The sequence below is a fragment of the Gamsiella multidivaricata genome (genome assembly GCF_025024155.1).
Source record: "Gamsiella multidivaricata strain RSA 2152 chromosome Unknown BC939scaffold_21, whole genome shotgun sequence".
In the NCBI taxonomy this organism is placed as follows: domain Eukaryota; kingdom Fungi; phylum Mortierellomycota; class Mortierellomycetes; order Mortierellales; family Mortierellaceae; genus Gamsiella; species Gamsiella multidivaricata.
Window position 1 is genome coordinate 217,224 of NW_026251729.1, and position 20,389 is coordinate 237,612.

Consider the following 20,389-nt stretch of genomic DNA (forward strand, 5'->3'; position numbering starts at 1 on the left):
TGGTTGCTGTAGCCTACTACGGTGATCACACAGACCACAAAGAGGATGGTCTTGAGCCCCAGAACGTGGTGCCTTTCTCGAATCAATTCCAGCCATCTTCAGCACGACTCGTAAGAAATAGCACCACTGCCCAATAGCATAGACATCCAATTTTACTAGGCCTGGCATCTTTTTGTACCCTGACCAGTTAAAGTTGGTCTCCTCCCCCTTGTCTGCTTTCTTTCTGATAGAACACTGACGCTGTCCTTCTTCATCACACCGCAATCTCATCCTTCTCTTTCTTACATCTCTTCTTCATCGCTACCCTCCAACCATTCACACAACGTATAAACATCAGTGTCAGTGTTCACTCTCCACACCATCGTTCCACTTGCAGGAGAGTACAAAAGCACTTTCAGTCCTCGTTTATACATGAATTTTGTGCCTAACTCTGCACGCCCGTCCTCAGGCAGTACTGAACCGCCGATGCCTCAATCCGAGGCCCCTCCTTTGGCCCAGAATGTAACTCACAGTGCCGAGGCATCATCTTCGGCAGTGCCAGGGCCGCTGTCAGGAGTAGAGGTAGCAGACACAGATACAAAAATGGGCTGTTCATCTACTCGAGAGGATAGCAGCTCCCCTCGCCCTCCATACCCGCTGCTGCCCAACAGCGCTCGGTGCTGTCGTATCTGTCTTGATGACGACCCACATGGATTGTACTCTCCCTGTCGGTGTCGAGGTTCGATCAAGTTTGTGCACAGTCATTGCCTGACCCGATGGTATGCCTTTTTTTTACTCCTTTTGCTTCTTCTGCATCTTCGTTTCTACTTCTCGTGGAACATCACCAGTTTTTGGATTTGTACCGGTGGCGTGAGCAAGCAGTTGAGAACAGAAGGCATTGGTTGGTTCCTTGGACAGCAAAAACGAGTATGGCACCAGGACCATGTGATATAAATAAGCATATGTAACAGATAGATGGAGGAGGTCCATTTTGTGGAGCAGATGTGGGTTCTTTGTTGTTGACACTCCCACCCCCACTTATTCCGTGTGCTTGAACTTCCCGTTCTCTCCTCTGCTAACCACGTTTGGGTGTTCTGCTTCAATAATAGGAGAAAGAGTCTTATGGCCCATGGCCGCGACGAGTCTGCAAATTCCTGCACTATGTGTGGGTTCAACTACGTGCTCAAGAAGAGGGCTCGTTTCTACGAACTGATCTCCTATAGAGGTAATTCATGTTGCTTTACAAGGCGCACTTGTTTACATGTGAAGAATACTATCAAACGCCAAGAGTACAGGATGGCTGCCATAACATTTTTTTCTCTTGTGCTTCAATTGCTCATTGCCAACTACAGGTATCCGTGTCGCTATCACGGTACTTTTCGTCCTCGCCATGCTCTTCCCCTCAGGCTATGTCATGAAGGTGTGCGTCCTTCTTTCTGGGTACAGGGACTCTCCAGGAACAGCGCCCACGACATATCTTCAATCGCTCAGTCATATTTCTTCCAACATGGATGAAATGAATGTCTTTCCAATCTGCAAGGCCAACAGCAATAGATTATCGTTTGGAAAGCGGGAGCCAACTCCAGCCCGTATCGACATAAAGGCATCAGCAGCAGTAGAAGCATCCAAAACTGGGGATAAAGACAGCGTGAGCGCTACCACATCCGGCCCTGCAATGATGTCTTCGCCCTCACACTTCATTTCACTGTTCCCGGGACCATATGCGCCTCATATATTCAACTCCAACATGTTAACCGCTAGTCAGAAGGCCGAGTGTACCACTGCTCGCCCATCCTCAGGCCAGGGTAGTGAGCATGAATCGACCTGCACGCAGAGCAGCAGGGATCTGTCGCGTCATGGATCGTGGGCTCGATTGGCAGCAAGCATCGATATCATGGGGTCTAGTCAGTTCGCCAGCATGCTCCTCTACCCATTTGCGAGCGACCGACTCTGGCACTTCCTTTTATGTCGATTGCAACATCTTCACCTCGGTTTCTTCCTTTTGGGCTCTGCCAGCAACGTGTACATGGCCTGCAAGATGCTGTCGGATATGTATGATCTGATCATTACTCCGCCACATTCTCGATTCATCAAGAATATCTTTTTGGTGCAGGCGTCGGTCTTTGTCCTCTGGTTCTGGTTCTCCTATAACCTGATGGCATTTCGCGTTTCGACCACGGAGGAGGAGTTCATGAGCGAGCTGCCTCTCTGGGCTCTGCGCTGGATCAATGTCGGTGTCGCTATTGTGGATCTCAGCTACAGGTATGTTCTATTTCGTTATTCCGTAACGCATTTTTTTTTTATTGTAACTTTGTCATTGAAATACGACCATGCGCTTATTTCAAATGGTTTAGGAGGATCTACAATCGACTGGGAAGACTGAAGGTCGAAGAAGAATTGTTGGACATCTCGGATGTAGAAAAGGTTGAGGAGATGCAGCAGAAGGCATGGTTACATCAGCAGCAATGGTTCCTTCAGTTTGGTCAGGAACAAGGACAGTATCTTTTGGGTCAATTCATGGCCCTCGAGGTCAAGCAGTCGATCTTGAACGGCGCCAATGCAGCGGTGGATGTTGTCTCGGATGTGTATTCAAAGACCAGCATCCCATCTTTCCCGCCTATTCCAAATTCGCTGGCCTCCGCTGTCACCATGCTGTCGACTTCTGCAGTGTCTGCATCATCGATGACCAATGACGAGCCATCTGTATCGACAAACGAACAGCACGCTCAAATCCCCGAGGAGAATATAAAGGATGAGATGCCAATTAGATAATAACTGCCCCAGCACCTCTAGTCGTTTTCTTTCGACGACTCTACTCCTGTACTATACCGATTTGTGTAAAATAAATTGTTCAAAGCCTTTCTTTTTCTCTCTCTCTCTCTCTCTCTCTCTCTCTCTCTCTCTCTCTCTCTCTCTCTCTCTCTCTCTCTCTCTCTCTCCTCTGCTGTCCTTGGCACGTTCGCATTCTAAATTGTGTTGGCTGAATATGCTTGTCTTTATTCTGTGTAGATATTTTGTAATTCAGCCTCGCATCGAGATAAAGGGAGTAGTATCAACATCGTTGGTAAGTATGGTGTCTAGCGGTTGCTCCAGTTTAGTTGAAGAACCTGCGGTTGGGCGACTGTCCAAACAACATGTCCCTGACAACAGGCAACATCTAAAAATGAACGGCAGCACAGCAAATGTCGTTAGAACACATACATATCCACTTTGTGCACAAACAGAAACATCACTGAGGAAAGAATGAGTGCTTACATCTTCTTCGAGAATAGCGAGGCGTGCCTCGGGGGTATTGTTGCACTTGGTGCGTCCACCGTTTCCAGCGACAATGACTCCTCCGGCGCTAGACATTCAACCCAATCAGGAACATAAGAAAAACTCATCGGTCAATAGGCCTAACAATATATCCGGTACATCCATCGCTCTGCCATCTGAACGCGGTCTCACCTGTCAGCGGGCAGGTAATCTTCCAATAGCTCAACGTTGATCGTCTGCTTAGTGGCCTCCTCATAGCGCTTCTTGACATCAGGCAGCAACTTCTCGATCGTTGCCTTATCTGCCTTGCGGTGTTGAACGGTAACATCTGATTCCAGCAAGCGGAAGAAAGCCTACGAGAGAGAATATTTCGATTTGAAGCATACACGATAAGTAAAAAAAAAAAATGACACGAAAGGAAGTGCGAAATGTCCTGGTCAGAGCAAATTACCTGAACAAGAGCATCAGACACAAACTTTTCGTAGCGATTGGTGTCCTTGGCAATCGCCAAGAGCTGGCTCCTTGTGTCTGCAAACAGCTTGTCGAGCATCTCCTGACGAGTCAACAACAACTTCATACGCGACTTGTTGATATTGTTGGACTGGGCACTAAGCACCAAAGAGAGAGATAGTCGTGTTAAATAAGGGGATGACATGCGTGAATCGCCCCTTATGACCACTGCCTTCGTGACATAAAATCTCTAGTTTGCATACATTCGTCGCTGAACATCAGCCTGCTTGACTTTGCGCTGGAAAGCAGCGTCAATGTTGATGGCCTCCTGACGAACAAGCTTGGCCTAAGATGGGAATGGTAGTGCGACAAGGGGGAAAGGCGCCCGTTAGACCTCTTTGTGCCTTTAATTGATCGTTGTAGTCCAGATCAATCCCATGTTAAACGTCGGCTCTAACCTTCTCGATGTTGAATTCTTCGTCAGCCTAGGTAGGATTGCAGGAAGGGGAAATATGAATTGATGAGTCGACCATCGCCGCAATGCAGTTTCACGATGTTGCCATATTGTCGTAGGCCATCCTCGGTGTGAATACGCTACCTTGACCTTGATCTCACGCGCCTTTTCCAGAGCTTCCTGCTTGATGAAGGCGACCTATAGGCAATCATAATATACGGATTAGTAAGGTATTCAGTGACAAGGCAAGCTGTAGATACGAATGCAGTGGGCCGCGAAGGAACAAACAGCGGCGTGAGAGCTTTACCATCTTTCTCATTTCAGAGAAGACCTCCTCGTCGTTCAGTGCCTTGTTGAATGACATGTCTGCTGTGGGTGAATGGAAGTGTGTCTAGGGGGCAAGAATAGTTTTCGGTCTATCAGTTCAGGGCGCACTTTCTTGCTGCGTCAATTGGAAGAGAATGATTGAGAGCCGTTCACTCTGGGTTGTGTAGACGTACTTGTTGAGGGGGGGGGGAGTGTGTGTGAGCGTGTGTGGTGATGCGAGGCAAAAGGTGATCACTGTTGCAACCAGACTCAGGCCCACGACGAGGGCGCACGCGCTCACCACCTGGCTGGTGGAAGAAGAACGTCACTCGGATGCTTAAGGGTTCAGCAAGGATGAGAGAGAGGCGAAGAATAGTCCGTACAAGTAGACGATGGGAGTAAATCTGTGGTGCATGGGGCGCATGGGGCGCATGGTGTCCGTAGATGCAATACTGTTTTCTGGCACAGCGACCGAGGGCGCTGCGCCAGAAAGGGAGCCGGAGTGGGGGGATATTGCGTCTCAAGTCAAGTTGCAGTTATGGTCACGTGGCATTCATCCTCAAGACCGCAGCCAGTTCTCTCGCTCAACTGGACCCTTCACCACCCGCTTCTTCCATTTACTCACCTACCCACCCACCTACACCGCCCTTGCTACTCGCGAACGACGACGAGGAGAGAGACACAGAGCGAAAGAACCTTCCCTCTCCCTTCTCGACTCCAATTCCTCACACAACCAGAGAAACGAGTATGAACGTCAATGCTGCTTCGTTCACCCCACAGGGAGCTGGAGGTGACAAGCCCTCTGGCAACGCTTCTGGATTCCGATCGTCCTTGTCGAACTCCCTTGCGAACGAGGGCAAAAAGTCGAACCAGCGGGCACCCCTGCCCGTGAACCACTCCAAGGCCTTTTCTGTGGAGCAGCAGCAACGTAGGTGACATCTTACTTTGCTCATTCACCCGCAGGTTGCTCTGCCCATTGATTCCCATGAACCCTACATTCTCGGGCTAATTTTTGTCTTTGTTGTCTCTCTCTCCATACTGCGTCAGGCTCATTGCCTGGCCGGGGTAAAACCCAGCGACAGAGCAGCTCCAAGAGGAGTGGCCATGATCGGGAGCAGGGTCGTGCAGCAACTGGTGGTGCACGATCTTTGTCCTCCTCCACTTCGACCCTTACGTCAACAGCGGATTCGCTGGCGGTCTCAATGGGCCAGCTGAGCACGAATGACAAGGCCGGACGAGGCAACAACAAGAAGAACCAGGTCTCGCTCAACCATCTCCTGAACTTTTCGTTCCCTATTCGGGAAGAGCCTCAGAACACCGGCCCTGTGCGCAGACGTCGCAATGTCAACTATCAGCCCTTCAACAAGGATAAGTTTATCAATGCAAAGTATGCACAGGTCCAATATTACATTTTGTGCAATGAATGTTTGTTTTGTTCATTGACAACATGCATGCAGGTTACTCCAAAATGCGACTATTTGCTAACGGCTTGACGCCCGATATCCATCCCAACAATACAGTTTCCGATTTCTCATGAACCCCCGTCGTGACTACGAGGTCTTCACGATGGATGCCGATGTGCGGGTCGAGTGGGATGATATTGAGCAGGTTTTGATTTCTGTGCCGCAGTCATGCCCAATCTGCCTCCAGACACCGGTGGCCGGTCGAATCACAAAATGCGGTCATGTCTATTGCTTCTCCTGCATCCTGCACTACCTTGCATTGAGTGAGTCGAGCAAGGCCTGGCGAAAGTGCCCTATCTGCTGGGATGCCATTTACGAGAAGGATCTTAAGAGCGTCCGCACGGTACAGGAGGAACACGATATCTACGATCAGGGCGAAAAGGAGATTGCCAAGCAAATCGCAGCGAAGCAAGAGGTCTTCCTCGAAATGAAGTTGATCCAACGAGCATTGGTAAGAGAGACCTGCAATGACTGCCCTTTTTTCATCGATAAAAAAAGGCATGCTGACCGAAGAAGATATCCTCTGCATGATTATAGAACTCAACAGTGGCTCTTCCAAGATCAAAGACATTCCCCCTGGACGAGAGTGCATTACCGGGAGAGCTCAAAGGCCAGCCGCCACTAGAGTTTTACCCCGATGCGATGCTTTTCAGCCGAATGATGATTACAACACTGGACAGGATCGTCTCTGAGCTGGATCGGGATATCCAAGCGATCGAATTCAGCATGGAAGATGCCAAGAGTTATGATATCAACAGTCATTCGGAAGAGATAGTGTTCTTTGAGATGGCTTTGAGCAAGATCCAGGAGAGGAAGGACAAAACCCGGGACGACGCAAAGTTCTTTCCTAAGGCTGCCCTTGAACGTGAACGGATCTTGCGGCAACACTTTGACCGAGCTTCAACGGAGGAACCGACTGAAGCAGATGGTGAGGAGGCGACAGCGCCCACCAGGACGATAACATATGCGGAGTCTGGACCCGAGGCATACGAGATGGGACGGAGCGATGAGCCTCTATCCTCCGCTCAAGAGGAAAGGTTCGATGACGAAACACAAGCTGAAAGCAGGGTAGAGCTGAACTCGAATGCGGCACCCCCCGCAGAATCAACACCTGTCACTGCTCAGACGCGGAATCGAGCCTCGCATCAGATCACGACCATGTACTACTTTTATCAGGCAGCAAATGGTCACCATCTATATCTTCAACCACTCGACATCCGCATTCTAAAGCAGTACTTCGACTCTTACGAGAAATTTCCAGACACAATTACGGTCAAGGTCCTTGGTATTGAGGAGACCAGCCTGACAGAGGAGGTGCGGAAGAAATGTAAATACTTAGGGCATCTTCCATTGGGTTGTGAGGTCTCGTTTTTAGACGTTGCCTTGGAGGGCATAGTTGGTGAGGAAGGAGTCAGGCCGTTCGAGACAGAAGTGAGGATGCGTAGGAGCAAACGGCTAGAGAAGGAGGCAAGGGAGGAGCGTGAGCGTATCGCACGGGAACACAAGTTAAATCCGCCAAAGCCTCGGAGGGATGACTTTTTCACAAACGATCCATTCTTCCAGGCACCGGCAGGAACCACACATCGTACCACCGCCAGCGGGGTAGGAGCTGATGCTGAGTCCGATGCTGATCTACAGGAGGCGTTGCGGCTTTCTGCTCAGGCCGAGAGGGACGATATGCCCACACTGAGCGAGGCTCACGCTAGGTCCGCACGCCGGCCGTCTATATCACAGTCTGCTTCGAGTTCCAGGAATATTCCTGGCTCTGGTGATGCAGAGAGGCCAGCGGCCGGTGCGCATGAGAACTGGGCAAGTAGTTACGAATCTAATGCTAGCACTGGCCATACAGGGACATCGACGGTTTGGGGAACGCCGTCCGTCCCGGCGCGGCACTACGACGAGTACGATGACTACTACGATGAGGACCACGACTATGAGCCGGAAGTCGTCGTAAAACGCGGCAAGAAGAAGGTGGCTGTGCTATTGTCGAACAACAGCCGACGCAATAGATGATCGAGGCGTCTTAAAGTCGACTCCGTTTGAGCTCATGGCCGTGTACATTCAGAAGGGTGTCCATTGCTATCCCCTCAGTATTCCATTTCGCCGTCTCTCTCTCTCTCTCTTTCTTTCTCTTTCTCTGCGTGAATGTGGAAAGATCCCTGTGCGATCTAGTCTTTGTGCATATTATTATTGTCGGTGCAAGTTTTGGTAGTCGCGGGTTCGATACAATCGACCACATATAAAAAATTCTATCTTTCACTTTTTTTTTGATAACTAGGACCCACGAGGACGTGTTCTATATTTCACAACTGCAAATATTTCATAAAATCGTCTTTATAATGTGCAATTGGGGCGCTCATGAGATTGTATCCGAACCGATTGCGCGAAAAAAAAAAAAAACAAAAAAAAAAAAGCTATCTCAGACATGCGTTCTTCTCGATCCACTGAAAAAGGTCCTCACGACATAGACCTGAACCATGGACATGGCGACGATCAGGGCCGACTCTGTCAAGGAGAACCAAAAGATCCTGTTCTCTGTAGAGACAACGGTCGAGAAATTGCGGTTCTCCCTGGTCTTGAAGTGCTTCTGCATACGATCGATCCTGCCCAGCTCGCCCGACAGTCGGAACAGGGATTCGTCCATAGCCTCCGCCTGGGCCTGAGGGCCCTGTCCCTTTTCCTTTTGGTCAGCCTGCGCAGGCCGTTTCTCGTGCTCGACCGAGATCTCGAAATCAACGACCTTTTCAGCAAAGGTCGACATCCCGTTCGAGAAACAGAAGGAATACTCGCCAATTTCGTTCGCGGTGAAGACGTAATCGCCCTGGCGTTCCTTCTCAAGTTTGAGGATCTGTTTCTGTGAAGGGCCGTCGACCTCCACATCAATATCGAACGATCCACCTGATTGGACCTATGTAAAGGTTGTGGGAAAGAGGGGGAGGTGGGTTTTTAGTCATGAAAGTTGACGAAACAACACTAAAAGATATCCGTGAGCAAAGACCCTAGGCTGGGAAGTGAAGGGATGAAGGGGGGGGGGGGGGGGGGGGGGACTTACGGCAAAGTAGAAGGAGATCTTTTTCCTGGGGATATCGGCCCAGGTGTAGAAGCAAGCCTTTTCGTACGCTGCCACGTTGTAGGTTAATGCTGTCGCGTCCACAGGACTGGTGAGGACCGACAAGGAGAGGAGCGCCATTAAGGCACCGAGGGCGACGGAAAGGATTGGAGATGAGATCATGGCGCGTCCGTAGCTTCTGCCAGCAGCAGTACTCTTGAAGATGAAGCGTTCTTAAATGGAAGGGACAGATGAAGGAAGCGATGTTCTCTAGGTCGAAGGATGGGAGTGAGAGCGATTCTGTAACTTCTCCCTCTTTTTTTTTTTCCCCTTCCCCTCCCCCCTCCCCCCATTCGCCCGTTCTCGCGTTCTCGTGTGACGTGGTCCTAGTCAATGCTCCCCATTGCTCTGTGTTCACTGTGTTCACTGATGCAGATCTATATTTTTTATTACATTTCCTGAACAGCAAAAAGGGTTTAGAGAAAGAGGGCGCGGATCTACGAAGATCTGTAGTTATACTCTGCCGCAGGCTTGTTCGACAGAGCCTCCTCAATGCTCTGCATCACCTCCTCCGTCAACAGAGGTACGACCTGCAACGACTTGACGTTCTCCTCGATCTGCGAGGGCTTCGATGCACCAGTGATCACGGACGAGATGTTGGGGTTCTTCAGACACCAGGCCAAGGCCAGCTGCGAGGTCGTGCAGCCCAATTGCTTGGCAATCTCGCCCAGCTTGATGACCTTGGCGAGCTTGGCACGACCATCCTCGGTCTCGAGTCCGTCGCGGAGACGCTTCATGACCGCGTTATCCTGAATCGCCAGACGACTGTCTGAGGGGATTCCATCGTTGTACTTGCCAGAGAGCAGACCCGAGGCAAGAGGAGACCAGATCGTCGAGCCCATGCCAAAGTTCTTGAACATGGGGAGATACTCCTTTTCAACGCGGTCGCGATGGAACATGTTGTACTGGGGTTGTTCCATCTGGACACGCACAAGAAAAATTAAAAAAAAAAAAAAAAAAAAAAAAAAAAAAAAAAAAAAAGTGAAACTGCTGTCAGCACCAGGTAAAGTATACATAATCTAAGCATTCCTCAAAACACACTGGTGCGTCCATAGGCGCGCACACAAACGTACCAAAGGTGCGATCAGGTTCAAACGGCTGGCAACAGCATGAGCCTCTGTGATCTGCTGGGCGCTCCATTCGGAGGTACCCCAGTAAAAGGCCTTGCCCTGGTCGATGACATGGTTGAACGCACGGACAATCTCCTCCATGGGCGTATCGGGATCGGGGCGATGTGCGTACAAGAGATCAACATAGTCAAGCTGCAGACGCTTCAACGACGCATTTGTGCCCTCGACAATATGTTTGCGGGAGAGTCCACGATCATTAGGACCCTTGCCGCCCCAGAATAACTTTGTGGAGATCACCAGATCCGAACGCTTCCAACCAAACTTGCGGATAGCAACTCCCATATCGATCTCGCATTGGCCGCCGGAATAGACCTAAAACGAATCATTTTCAGAAGGCGCTTTTTTTTAAAAATGGCTAGTTCCAAGAAGAAACATGAGAATGACGAAGTCGTGAGAAAGGAAAACGTGTATACCTCGGCAGTGTCGAAAAAGTTGATGCCCAGATCAAAAGCGGTCTTCATGCACTGCTGAGCGGTCTCTGGGCCAACTTGACCACCTGTTTTGTTTAGAAAGATATCGACAGATTCGACAGATCGGTTATTTACTGTAGAGGGAGCAGAGAAGGCGTGGTAGTACCGTACATCCAGAGGAAAGCTAACGATACTTACCGTAGGTGACCCAGCCTCCAAGAGACAAGCACGAGACCATGAGGCCACTTTTTCCGAGATAGCGGTACTCCATTGTGAAGGTAAGAAGATAAAGGGTTTATTTGAATGAGCAAGAAGCTGAGGTAGGAAGTAAGAAGCGGAAAGTAAGAAGCGAGAAGCAAGAAGTAAGGGAGAAGAAAGAAGAAGAAGAAGAAAAAGAGAGGGAGGAATGGGAATGAGCATGGAAGTACATGTAGAAAAAAAAAAAGCTAACGACGGACTAGCTAACCAACGTACGTGTGTGTGTACGGCGTATGCGCGCGTGGGACACAGCAAAGAACGGTCATCCCCTCTGTAAGCATGCGTAATTGCTGTAGATGCTATCTTTTCTCCTCCACCAACAGATAAGCGCGCATCAACACACTGCTCAGCATCCAGTAACCCCGTGGAACCACGGCTGTGACCCCGGGGGGAGAGGGGGGATGATCGGTCGCCAGCCGAGACTGACTGCTTACAAATAGACTGCGCTCTATCCCCCCCACAACTCTTCTTTCTCCTTCCAATTGCGAGATGGACTGGCTGGATAGCCTAAACATGCTGTGACCCCGGGTAAATCCATAAACAAAACCTTACTTTCAAACACCGTGTGCGTGGGAGGATATATTCCGCTGGCAGATAGACTACTCACTCCCCCCTCTCCTCCCTGACTAGTCTACTATATATGGGCCTGTCGTTGTCGCTGTCTCGACTGCTCCTCGCGCTTAAGCTTCACCCACGCCTCGCTGCGTCTCCAGAACGCAATTGTCCTGGCATCCATTCGCTCGACCCGCGTCTTCTCCACCGTGCACTGCTCCGTAAAGACCAGAGCCTCCTCCTTGCCCTCTCCCACATCGGCAGGGAGCACCGAGTTTAGGCCATGCCTCAACCCGTACTGACGACTTGTCACACCCCAAGCAAACAAGATCCAAACCTCCATCAGCCGTTGCGACAAGACCTTCTCTGCCTCTGTGAACAGACCGAGATACGTGTCTGCTGCAAAAAGGAACGGCAGCTCGACCGCATGATGTGCACCCAGTCCCAGACCCATGTCCTCGACAATCTGCAGAGGACGGTCAAAATAATAACGAGCAATCTCGACCGGCTCCCTGCTTAGATTTACCTCGTTTGTGCGCATGAGCGCCACAGTGGTAGCGTGTATCGGGTACAAGAAGACCGTATCACTCAGAACAAGAGCTGAGATCCTTGCAGCATCGGCATCTGTCTTGGGAAGTCCGTAAACCATCTCGAATTCCTTCTCCTCCCCGGGTGGGCAGTGTCTCGGCAAGAACCGCGGCCAGTGCTTCATGGACTTTGCTCCAATCTCCGGGACAAACATCCTTCCCTCATCACGACAGGCACCCAGCATGACCGATTTGACGCCCGGATCGTATCTTGTCGGGTCATGGAGCCATTCACGGACATCGCCTTTGATCAGGACATTATCGATCGTAGGAATAAACATCCCAGCCTTGCCATTGTCCCCGGCCTTGACAAGCTCCTTGGCCGAGATCCTTCGCAGCCTCTCCATCTTTTTTGGCCCGGACAGATTCGCTTCGTGTAACCCAAAGTGCCGGCAAAGCTGATCGAACTGCCTTTGGCCTTCTAGTTCGGCGCGCCCTGCGGTCATGGTAGTGCTGCAGCCCGACTGTAGGATGGCGCGCTGGAAAAGACCATGGTGGGCCGGGATCGAAAGGTGGTATCCAATGGACGCCGCTCCAGCAGACTCCCCAAAAGCCGTGACATCCTTGGGGTTGCCACCAAAGGCTGCAATATGGTCTCGAACCCATTCCAACGCTATCTTTTGGTCCAGCAGTCCCCAGTTGCCGACGCCCTTTTCGTTGGCAGAAAGTCGGTTGTCGGACTGGATATCCTGCACAAGCTCGGCCGAGGAAAGGAATCCAAAGTAGTTCAGGCGATAATTGATGACGACGACAATAACCGGATGGCCGACTTTGCTGATCGAATGTGCGACCATATTACTGGCGTCGTACAACTCCATAGCATTGCTGCCATCTTTGTACTCTCCGCCGTGTATCCATACCATGACTGGTATCAAAGGTTGTGATTTGTTCAGTTGGTCCTTGGGTGCAAAGATATTGAGGTTGAGACAGTGTTCTTCGTTGTAGACCTTTGCGTATGCCTCATCATCGTCCTCATCAACATCGGCAGAGGCCATGCTGACCAGCATGTTTGCGCTCTTGGGTTGTTGACATACAGGTCTATTGAAATTTCAGAATCAGAAAAAATAAATGATAGTGTCAGTAACACACCGATCCGAATTCTGCAGCAGCTCGGCTCATGTCACTTTGAGCCATAATCGATGCTCGAATCCATAGGGCCCTGAATCAAACTTACCCCTGCATAGAGGCATCGCGGACACCGTTCCAGGGAGCAGCCTTGACAGCAGAACGCCAGCGTTCAGGTACGGTGGCATAGGGGATATTGAGGAACTTTGCCACGGTCGGCTGGGCCTCGGCCAGGATGCCCTGGACAGTACCACAGCCGGGGATGTTGACTTGCGGAGCAGTTGACATTCGTTAAGAGAAAAGTGGGCGGGCGTGAATGAGGAATGGAATGGAAACGAAGAGGTGTAAGGACTGGAGAAGAGGAGAAACAGAAACAAGGGGATGGAGCCAATTGGGTTTAGCAGTCCAGCCGTAGCATGGGTGTGGATGTGAGCCGAAGCATCGGGCACAGGCCAAAAAAAAAAACGCGATCGGACCACTTTAGGACTAGTCTAACGCGAAAGACGCGCCAACAAATGGACCAGCAACACGCCCTGTATTTCATCGTCCATTACTGCTAGCTGATAAATTGGTTCGAGCCGAAGGAGAGAGTAAAAAAAAGGGCAGAGATCGTTGTCAACTGAGCAGCTGCGATCTCTCTATCGCATATGACCAAATATGACTGCAGCTCGGATACTCGGATATTCTTTGATTATAGGCCAATTGACTCGTTTCCTCTGTAAACTCCGAACCGGGCGCCGTGTCCATAGACATAACGTTCATCATAACTACACTTTCTCGAAACATCTAGCGTTGCCAGCTCGCAAATGTACGCGTAGGCATGCTACGGCCTCCTAAAACACACAGGAAAGCCACTCTGCGGACGGAGGCCCCGCACACGGTTCTATTTGGAGTAATATTGTGCGAAATAGAGGAACTGATTCTGTTTGAAGATGAAGTCGCGTGTGTGTGTACGGATGGGTACGTGAACGAGCCGAACACTATGTATTCTGACCCCAATTCCCATTGGAAAAAAAATAATTATACAAATGCAGAGCGCAGGTGTTATCCATGCCCCGATTATCGCAACGCTCGGCACTGAACATCTAGCGTAGGAAGCATAAACAGTTTCGGGGCTACAATAATGAGCATTTTAATAATTACAGCAGGGTAGAGCATGCTGAGGGTCAGCATGTCCGCTCTGATGCAGGGATAAAACGGGTGTACAAGGAGGTGCTAGATGAGCATACCGCTCAGCTTTTCATTCTGAACAATGCAAGTAGGTCATTCTGCCCCTTCCCCTTCTATGCTTCAGCCCTCCTTGAAAAAATTACTCGGCGCCTGTAATTCACAAAACGAATGAAGACAATAATATCTTCCTGCTCAGCTGCATTTGAGACGTTGAACCGTCCTTGTTGCCGTTTTTTTTTTTTTTTTTTTTTTTTCTTGAGGATCACGATGATGATTTACGACGACGGTGTTGGCGGATAGAAGAAGATTGGCATTAGCATTAGTTAAGCACGCACACCTTGAAGCGCCGTGGTTGCGCGATCCAACAGGCGTTGTCAAAAAGTGCCCTACATGTACAGACGACCTTGCTTATTTTCGTCCACTGCAGATCTCGAGCCTGCACTTTACCAGAAACAATGGCGCAATGGCGGGATTGCAGAAAAAACAGGAGGTTTTGCTTCACCATCTTCAAAAGAGAAACAACTGCTGTCCTCGACCACGGCCCGCCTTTTATTATGTTTTGTTTACTTTAGTTTATTTTTCGTACTGACTGTGGATTGCTTTCCTACGTAAACTGTAGACGACAAGTTTGAGCAATTCGAGCCCTGGAGACGAGGAAGAGATAAAATAGAGAGTTCCCGGACCTAAAAAAAAAAAGTGTAAAAGTGCTTCGTTGATTGCAAAGTCGCACAAGAGGAGAAGAGAAGAGCAGAGTTGAACACAAAGGAAAAAAAAGGCAAATGTTGGCCCGCCAAATCTGCAGCAGATGAAGAATTCCCTTTCTTCTCTCCCGCCCGCAAGAGCACCAGGAAAAGAAGGAGGGCGAGGAAAGTGAGGAAGGCGAGGAAGGCGAGGATTGTCTGAGAGTGAGTGAGAGTGAGAGTGAGTGAGTGCGAGTGCGAATGCGTGCGGATGTGCTTGTTTGGAGAGAGCGCGGGAGTGCCCATCCAATGGCCAGCCCGTGCATCACGAGAAGAAGCGAGCACGCCCTCTGAAGCGACCAATCCGATGGATGGACTGGACGAGCACTCTCCTCTTCTCCTCTTTACCCGCGGAATAGACCGCGCCAAAAAAGACGAACAAAACCGCAACGGACGCTCTCCTTTGCTCTTTCCTCCTCCTTCTCCTTCTCTCCCTCCTCCCCTCCCTCGCTCCCCCCTCCCTCCCCAGCCACAGCACTCCCCGCCATCAGTCCTCGCGTGCTACAAGCTACAACGGCCCAGAAAGACCTATGGATCTGTAGACCTATAGACCTCTAGACCTATTAATACTTCTTAATCCCCACAGCACGCGTGTAGTGTAAACTCCATTTTTGGATCGCCTTCGCGCCCAATAGCCGCCCTCCCTGTCGACTCTTCTTCGCTCCCCACCTCTTTATTCCATTTCTTATTCCACACAACAACAGCAGCAGCAGCAGCAGCAAAGTACTCGTTTAGTACACTTTGGCCTGCCCGCTCCATCGCCCCCCATCGCTCCATCTCCTCAGTGCATCCGGCAGATCAACTCTCTTAATCTTAATCCAAACCCAAATCACAATCACAATCACAATCACAATCACAATCACAATCACAATCGCAATCACATTCACATTCACACACACATTCACACCGACAGAGACAGAGAGAGAGCAAGCAAGCCAGAGCAAGAGATCCACTCCTCCTTCGTCAGTCCGTCACCTTTTGTCTCTGGTTGTTATTGTCTGTCCTCCCTCCAATGCTTGGTCCCTTTTTCTTTGTACCCCTGTCTCTTTCTTTTTGTTCTCTCCCAACAAGGCTTTACCGATTCATTTCATCCCTCCAAGCTACTACTCGTCTGATAGTCGAAACGCCTCTTCTTTTTTTCTCTTTTCTTTGGCCCCTTCATACCCCATCCTTCATACCTCTCTCTCACACTCACACCCCCACACCCCCACACACACACCTCAGTTGAACCGTCAGTCGACAGGTCTATTCATCTCCATACAATGTCTCGACGAATGTCTGAAACGGCGTCGATTAAGTCGTTCGATAGCATCCCAACCATGGCCGATGTCGAGGCCACCCTGGGTTGTGTCGACATGAACCAGCGTTACGAACTCTTTTCTGGGCGATTGGTCTCCTTCGCAGAGGTCGGCCATCCCTGCGGACACCCTGTCTTTTGCTTGTAAGCCCCTAAAGATCCCTACCAGGTGTCTGCCAAGCCCATTGAATCAATTGATCAATTGAGCACTGAAACAAAATCTCTTGATGTTCTCTCCGTTCTGCTCCTAGTCTGGGCTTGGGCTGTATGCGCTATTATTCAATCATCCTCGAAGATCTGGCATTCAAACACTCGCTAAGGATCTATTGCATCGATCGACCCGGCGTGGGCATGTCTCAACCTATGGAATCAGAGGTATATACAACACCAGTAAACAAAAGCAATGGTTAATTGCAGTCAATCCAGCGCATTATCCCCTGCATTGTTACTGATCATCAACCGATTCTTCCTTGAAATAGTCGTGGACGCCCCTCAGGATGGCAGAAATCGTGGAGGAGATGGCAAACGGATTCAACATTCAAAAGTTCTCGTTGATAGGGCATTCATGTGGAGCCATCTATGCCATGGCATGTGCGCTGCGACTCAAACCCAGGATCGTGGGCACAGTGTGGTTGATGTCGCCCTGGGTGCACCTGACAGTCGCCAAGCGGATGAAATGGATCAGACACGTACCCACGACTCTGTTGAAATCTCAGGGCACCGCCGGTTTGCTCTACAAATCGCTCTCGGTTGCAGCCAAGGAACCACCAAGCAAATCGGACCCCAACATACTAAACTACGACCGGGAGAAACTGGTCAAGGCGATGCTTCAGGACAACATGGTCGAGAGTCTGGAAGGGGCCAACAACGATCTGATGGTCTGTCTGGAGCTCTATCATTCATTCGGGTTTAGCTACAAGGATGTTACTCTTCCGGTACATGTCTTTTGGGGCACCAAGGTAAGACCCCAATCTCACGATAATCACACGCAAATACAAATCCGAAGGGGGGATGGAAATACAAAAAGAGGGCGAACATCGCAATTTAATAACAATCATCTGTGTAACATTTCGCGCCCTGTTTGGTTCATTTATAGGATGCTGTGATTTCAAAGGAGGCGGTAGACTGGATGGAGCAAAAGCTGCCGCAATGCACCCTCAGCGTGATTGAGGGTGGCACGCATGGACTGTTATGGCGTGCCGATATTGTCTCGCAGATCTTCAAGGGCATCGCCTCGTCATGGAAGCTCGCAGAGTTTGAACGGGCCCTCACCCAACGATGGTCGATCAAGCAGCTCGGACTCAACAAACACCAATCCTACCGGAGCAGCACTTATAGCGCCAATCTGCAGCAGGCGATCCAGACGAGCAATATCTACGATACCCAAGAAACGCTTTATCAACCTCAGCAGATTTTCGATGACCCTGATCGATTCTGATGAGCTGTAATGATGGGTCCATGTCGTTCTGTGTTTTCTTTGCTCCCTTGTTGCTGCTTTCATCTTTTTTTTTTTTTTTTTTTTTTTTTTTTTTCCCTTCATCCGTGTATACCTTCCAGCCTGAGCCATTGTCATTCCGCCTGTTCCCTGTTTTTTTTTGTTATTGTAATATACCCATCCACCCAGCCATCCTCCTTGGTACCATGTTTCCTTGTTTTGAACCTGCTTGTTTCTTTTTTTCTTTTTGTGTGTGTGTGTGTGTGTGTGTGTGTGTGTGTGTGTATATGTTGCATATGCATTTTTTTTTCTTTTGAACTGAAAAGCCTATTCATAATAAATCTCATGATTTGATGGTTCCTCATTTCACAAAACCCGTGGGAGAAAAAAAAAAAAAAAAAAAAAAAACTGTGCCTGTATTAGTGTTGGCTGTCATTGTGTTGACTCTATATGTAGTTTCAATTCAGGACATGCTGGCTACGAAGGGTTGAAGCGAGCAGGAGCTGGGCAACATAGTAAAGAGGCAGTCCGATCCACTTGTTGAACGTGGTCTGGTGGACGAATTGTTGACGGGCGACAAAGAGGTCGGAGAAGAAGAACATGAGGGCGCCAACGATGCGCTCGGGCAGGTAGTCTTGCCCTGAATTGACGCTTCCAAATGCGGTCAAAACCATGCCACTGATCACAAGCATGTACGCAACCACCTATGAATACATGAATAAATGAATGAATGAACGCACACGCGCACGTTAATATGTGTGTGTGTGTGAATGGGTGCAATGGGCCACTTCATCAGTTCAGCCCAAAATAAAAGCGAATTAGTGAAAATGGAGTGCACGGTCGTTTGTAAAAAAAAAGGGGGAGTGGGAAGAGGGCGGGAAAGAGAGGGGAGGGGGGGAAGAAGAGTCATGGTCATCTTACGGCGCCACGCATGACCTTGTCCTTGATCTTTGGCAACAACCAGGGTCCCACCGTGGCAGCCATGGCGACAACGAATCCCAATCCCCTTTGTCTCGCAGTCATATCCTGGCCGTGGATCGTAAAGGCGACCATGAAGGCTGCATGGCCAGCCAGAAAACTGGCCAGACCCGGCAAGAATCCCCATGCAGGGATCAGGAGAACATCGCCAATGTAACCGAGCACAAAGGCGCCCATCATGGCCCTTGTATAGGTAGTATGGAAGCCTTCGGTCATAACCGCAGGTGCGACGTTGAAAAGGATGTGCTTAAGCTCTCCTGCATATGCTGTGAGCAGGCCTGAAACGCCTGTGGCGGCGATCATGTCTGAGATCTCGGACAAGGTGGAGAACGACGTGAGCGTAGATATTTGGGATGCTGCAAAGGATGTGGCATTGTTGGGAATGTAGGACAAGGCGGCGACAATGAAGCCGAGAGAGGCCAGGGGTTTGAAGATCCAGCGGCCGAGTGTGGAATTGGCGGTTTCTGAGAGGAGGAGGCAAGGCAGGGCGACCGCTGTGATTTGCACGCCAATGTTCAGGGGCGAGAGGGCGATGGGTTGTACAAAGTCCAGCAAGGGCTGGGCAAGTGCTTGTAAGGAGCTCATGGCAGGGAGTCGGATGTCGAAGAGAAAGAGGGGGGGAGAAAGAAAGAGAAAGAGAAAGAGAAAAAGAGAGAGAGGGAGAGAGATACAATGGAAAGTGGAGCCTTGGTCATTAAGTGTCACATGTGGGGGACAGAGAGTCTGAGCTCCAGCCTCGCGTCGTGGGACCGTTGGAAGATGTAAATAGTTGGCACGTGATGCACCAGGTACGCGGTGCCTGGACGCGTCTTGTTGGACCCAAGCGACGCGACTTTGCAAAGAAATGGACTGACAAACAATTTACCCATGGGATCCTGTCTGGAATAGGCAATCTTCTTTACCAATCACAATCCTGCTGGAACCAAAACGGGTACAAAGGCGTTACTCAGAAAAGAGGCTCTCAGGCATGGGCGAAGGCTACATGTAGTCAATAAAACAAGTCAACATCTTAGACTTTGCTCTCACGCAGAGCGCTAGGGATAACCCATGTTCTTGAGCTTCTCCACACTGAAGCTCCACGGTGGATTCATATCCAGAAGGGGAAGAATCAACACCCAGTCGGCATCAATGTTCACTCGCTTTCTGAGAATTATGCTACCCGGTCATGAAAAAAATGGATTTTTCTCAAGATTCATACACACATGTGCTCGGTTCGCAGCAGAAGGCATCTGTGGGGATAAAACTAAAACGATGAACCGTGTCAACATTCGATTGCATTCCACAGGCTTCGGCTTTATTTTGACCAACCCGCTTTCCAACGCTACACATGGTTTAGTCGATCCTATCTATCGCGTGAAATGTATCTTCGGAACCAACAAACTAAAAGGGGAGTGGTCGAATGTTGCTCTCATTGTTGACAACATTCCTCTGCCTTCATAGCTCTCGATTCCTCGACGTCAGGAAGGGCCCAGTCAATGGGTTATACACCTTTGAATCTGGACTTTTTTTAAAGAAGCAAATGCGCGCTCTCCAGGGATGCAACACAAGATATCCACTATCTTGACGGGTCTGACCATGGGCGCTGTAAGAACGGGCGCTCAGCGTGCCGCACCGCATCAAGTCGCACATGCATACATGATATAACTCTTTATGCTTGGCATGGTTATGATGACTACTCCGCCGCATTTATCTAGAGAGTCATCGCCGGTCAAATGGCAATTGAGGGCGTAGCATGGCGGAAGTATGTCGAA

General features: G+C 49.8%; 8 protein-coding genes across 8 annotated transcripts; 3 read left to right on the plus strand and 5 right to left on the minus strand.

Moving 5' to 3' along the window:
• Nucleotides 1–109: 109 nt before the first annotated feature.
• BC939DRAFT_446703 (uncharacterized protein) lies at nucleotides 110–2,852 on the plus strand. Its single transcript, XM_051555003.1, has 4 exons — nucleotides 110–758; nucleotides 1,089–1,204; nucleotides 1,332–2,241; nucleotides 2,334–2,852. Exons 1-4 carry the CDS (start codon nucleotides 412–414, stop codon nucleotides 2,749–2,751), a joined length of 1,791 nt encoding a protein of 596 aa, XP_051413824.1. The 5' UTR covers nucleotides 110–411; the 3' UTR covers nucleotides 2,752–2,852.
• Nucleotides 2,853–2,950: 98 nt separating this feature from the next.
• Nucleotides 2,951–4,695, minus strand: BC939DRAFT_112971 (ATPase, V1/A1 complex, subunit E). The gene is made up of 8 exons (XM_051549931.1): nucleotides 4,446–4,695; nucleotides 4,283–4,336; nucleotides 4,143–4,169; nucleotides 3,948–4,030; nucleotides 3,686–3,842; nucleotides 3,427–3,587; nucleotides 3,235–3,322; nucleotides 2,951–3,136 (listed from the first exon to the last, which is right to left on the minus strand). Exons 1-8 carry the CDS (start codon nucleotides 4,500–4,502, stop codon nucleotides 3,074–3,076), a joined length of 690 nt encoding a protein of 229 aa, XP_051413825.1. The 5' UTR covers nucleotides 4,503–4,695; the 3' UTR covers nucleotides 2,951–3,073.
• A 272-nt stretch (nucleotides 4,696–4,967) lies between these two features.
• On the plus strand, nucleotides 4,968–8,186 carry BC939DRAFT_527606 (uncharacterized protein). The gene is made up of 4 exons (XM_051561423.1): nucleotides 4,968–5,372; nucleotides 5,492–5,831; nucleotides 5,965–6,358; nucleotides 6,445–8,186. Exons 1-4 carry the CDS (start codon nucleotides 5,192–5,194, stop codon nucleotides 7,918–7,920), a joined length of 2,391 nt encoding a protein of 796 aa, XP_051413826.1. The 5' UTR covers nucleotides 4,968–5,191; the 3' UTR covers nucleotides 7,921–8,186.
• Nucleotides 8,187–8,326: 140 nt separating this feature from the next.
• BC939DRAFT_395489 (emp24/gp25L/p24 family/GOLD-domain-containing protein) lies at nucleotides 8,327–9,097 on the minus strand (the record flags this gene model as incomplete). Its single annotated transcript, XM_051552230.1, has 2 exons — nucleotides 8,327–8,815; nucleotides 8,960–9,097. 2 exons carry the CDS (start codon nucleotides 9,095–9,097, stop codon nucleotides 8,327–8,329), a joined length of 627 nt encoding a protein of 208 aa, XP_051413827.1.
• Nucleotides 9,098–9,380: 283 nt separating this feature from the next.
• On the minus strand, nucleotides 9,381–10,956 carry BC939DRAFT_409417 (NADP-dependent oxidoreductase domain-containing protein). The gene is made up of 4 exons (XM_051552906.1): nucleotides 10,755–10,956; nucleotides 10,560–10,642; nucleotides 10,090–10,458; nucleotides 9,381–9,936 (listed from the first exon to the last, which is right to left on the minus strand). The coding sequence occupies exons 1-4, from the start codon at nucleotides 10,825–10,827 to the stop codon at nucleotides 9,454–9,456; spliced, it is 1,008 nt and encodes a 335-aa protein (XP_051413828.1). The 5' UTR covers nucleotides 10,828–10,956; the 3' UTR covers nucleotides 9,381–9,453.
• A 492-nt stretch (nucleotides 10,957–11,448) lies between these two features.
• Nucleotides 11,449–13,306, minus strand: BC939DRAFT_475753 (Carboxylesterase; the record flags this gene model as incomplete). The annotated part of the gene is made up of 2 exons (XM_051558531.1): nucleotides 11,449–12,991; nucleotides 13,128–13,306. 2 exons carry the CDS (start codon nucleotides 13,304–13,306, stop codon nucleotides 11,449–11,451), a joined length of 1,722 nt encoding a protein of 573 aa, XP_051413829.1.
• Nucleotides 13,307–15,755: 2,449 nt separating this feature from the next.
• On the plus strand, nucleotides 15,756–17,729 carry BC939DRAFT_446714 (Alpha/Beta hydrolase protein). The gene is made up of 4 exons (XM_051555004.1): nucleotides 15,756–16,369; nucleotides 16,477–16,600; nucleotides 16,705–17,184; nucleotides 17,322–17,729. Exons 1-4 carry the CDS (start codon nucleotides 16,191–16,193, stop codon nucleotides 17,661–17,663), a joined length of 1,125 nt encoding a protein of 374 aa, XP_051413830.1. The 5' UTR covers nucleotides 15,756–16,190; the 3' UTR covers nucleotides 17,664–17,729.
• Nucleotides 17,730–18,100: 371 nt separating this feature from the next.
• Nucleotides 18,101–19,301, minus strand: BC939DRAFT_113092 (YhhN-like protein-domain-containing protein). Its single transcript, XM_051549932.1, has 2 exons — nucleotides 18,582–19,301; nucleotides 18,101–18,364 (listed from the first exon to the last, which is right to left on the minus strand). The coding sequence occupies exons 1-2, from the start codon at nucleotides 19,221–19,223 to the stop codon at nucleotides 18,119–18,121; spliced, it is 888 nt and encodes a 295-aa protein (XP_051413831.1). The 5' UTR covers nucleotides 19,224–19,301; the 3' UTR covers nucleotides 18,101–18,118.
• Nucleotides 19,302–20,389: the final 1,088 nt, after the last annotated feature.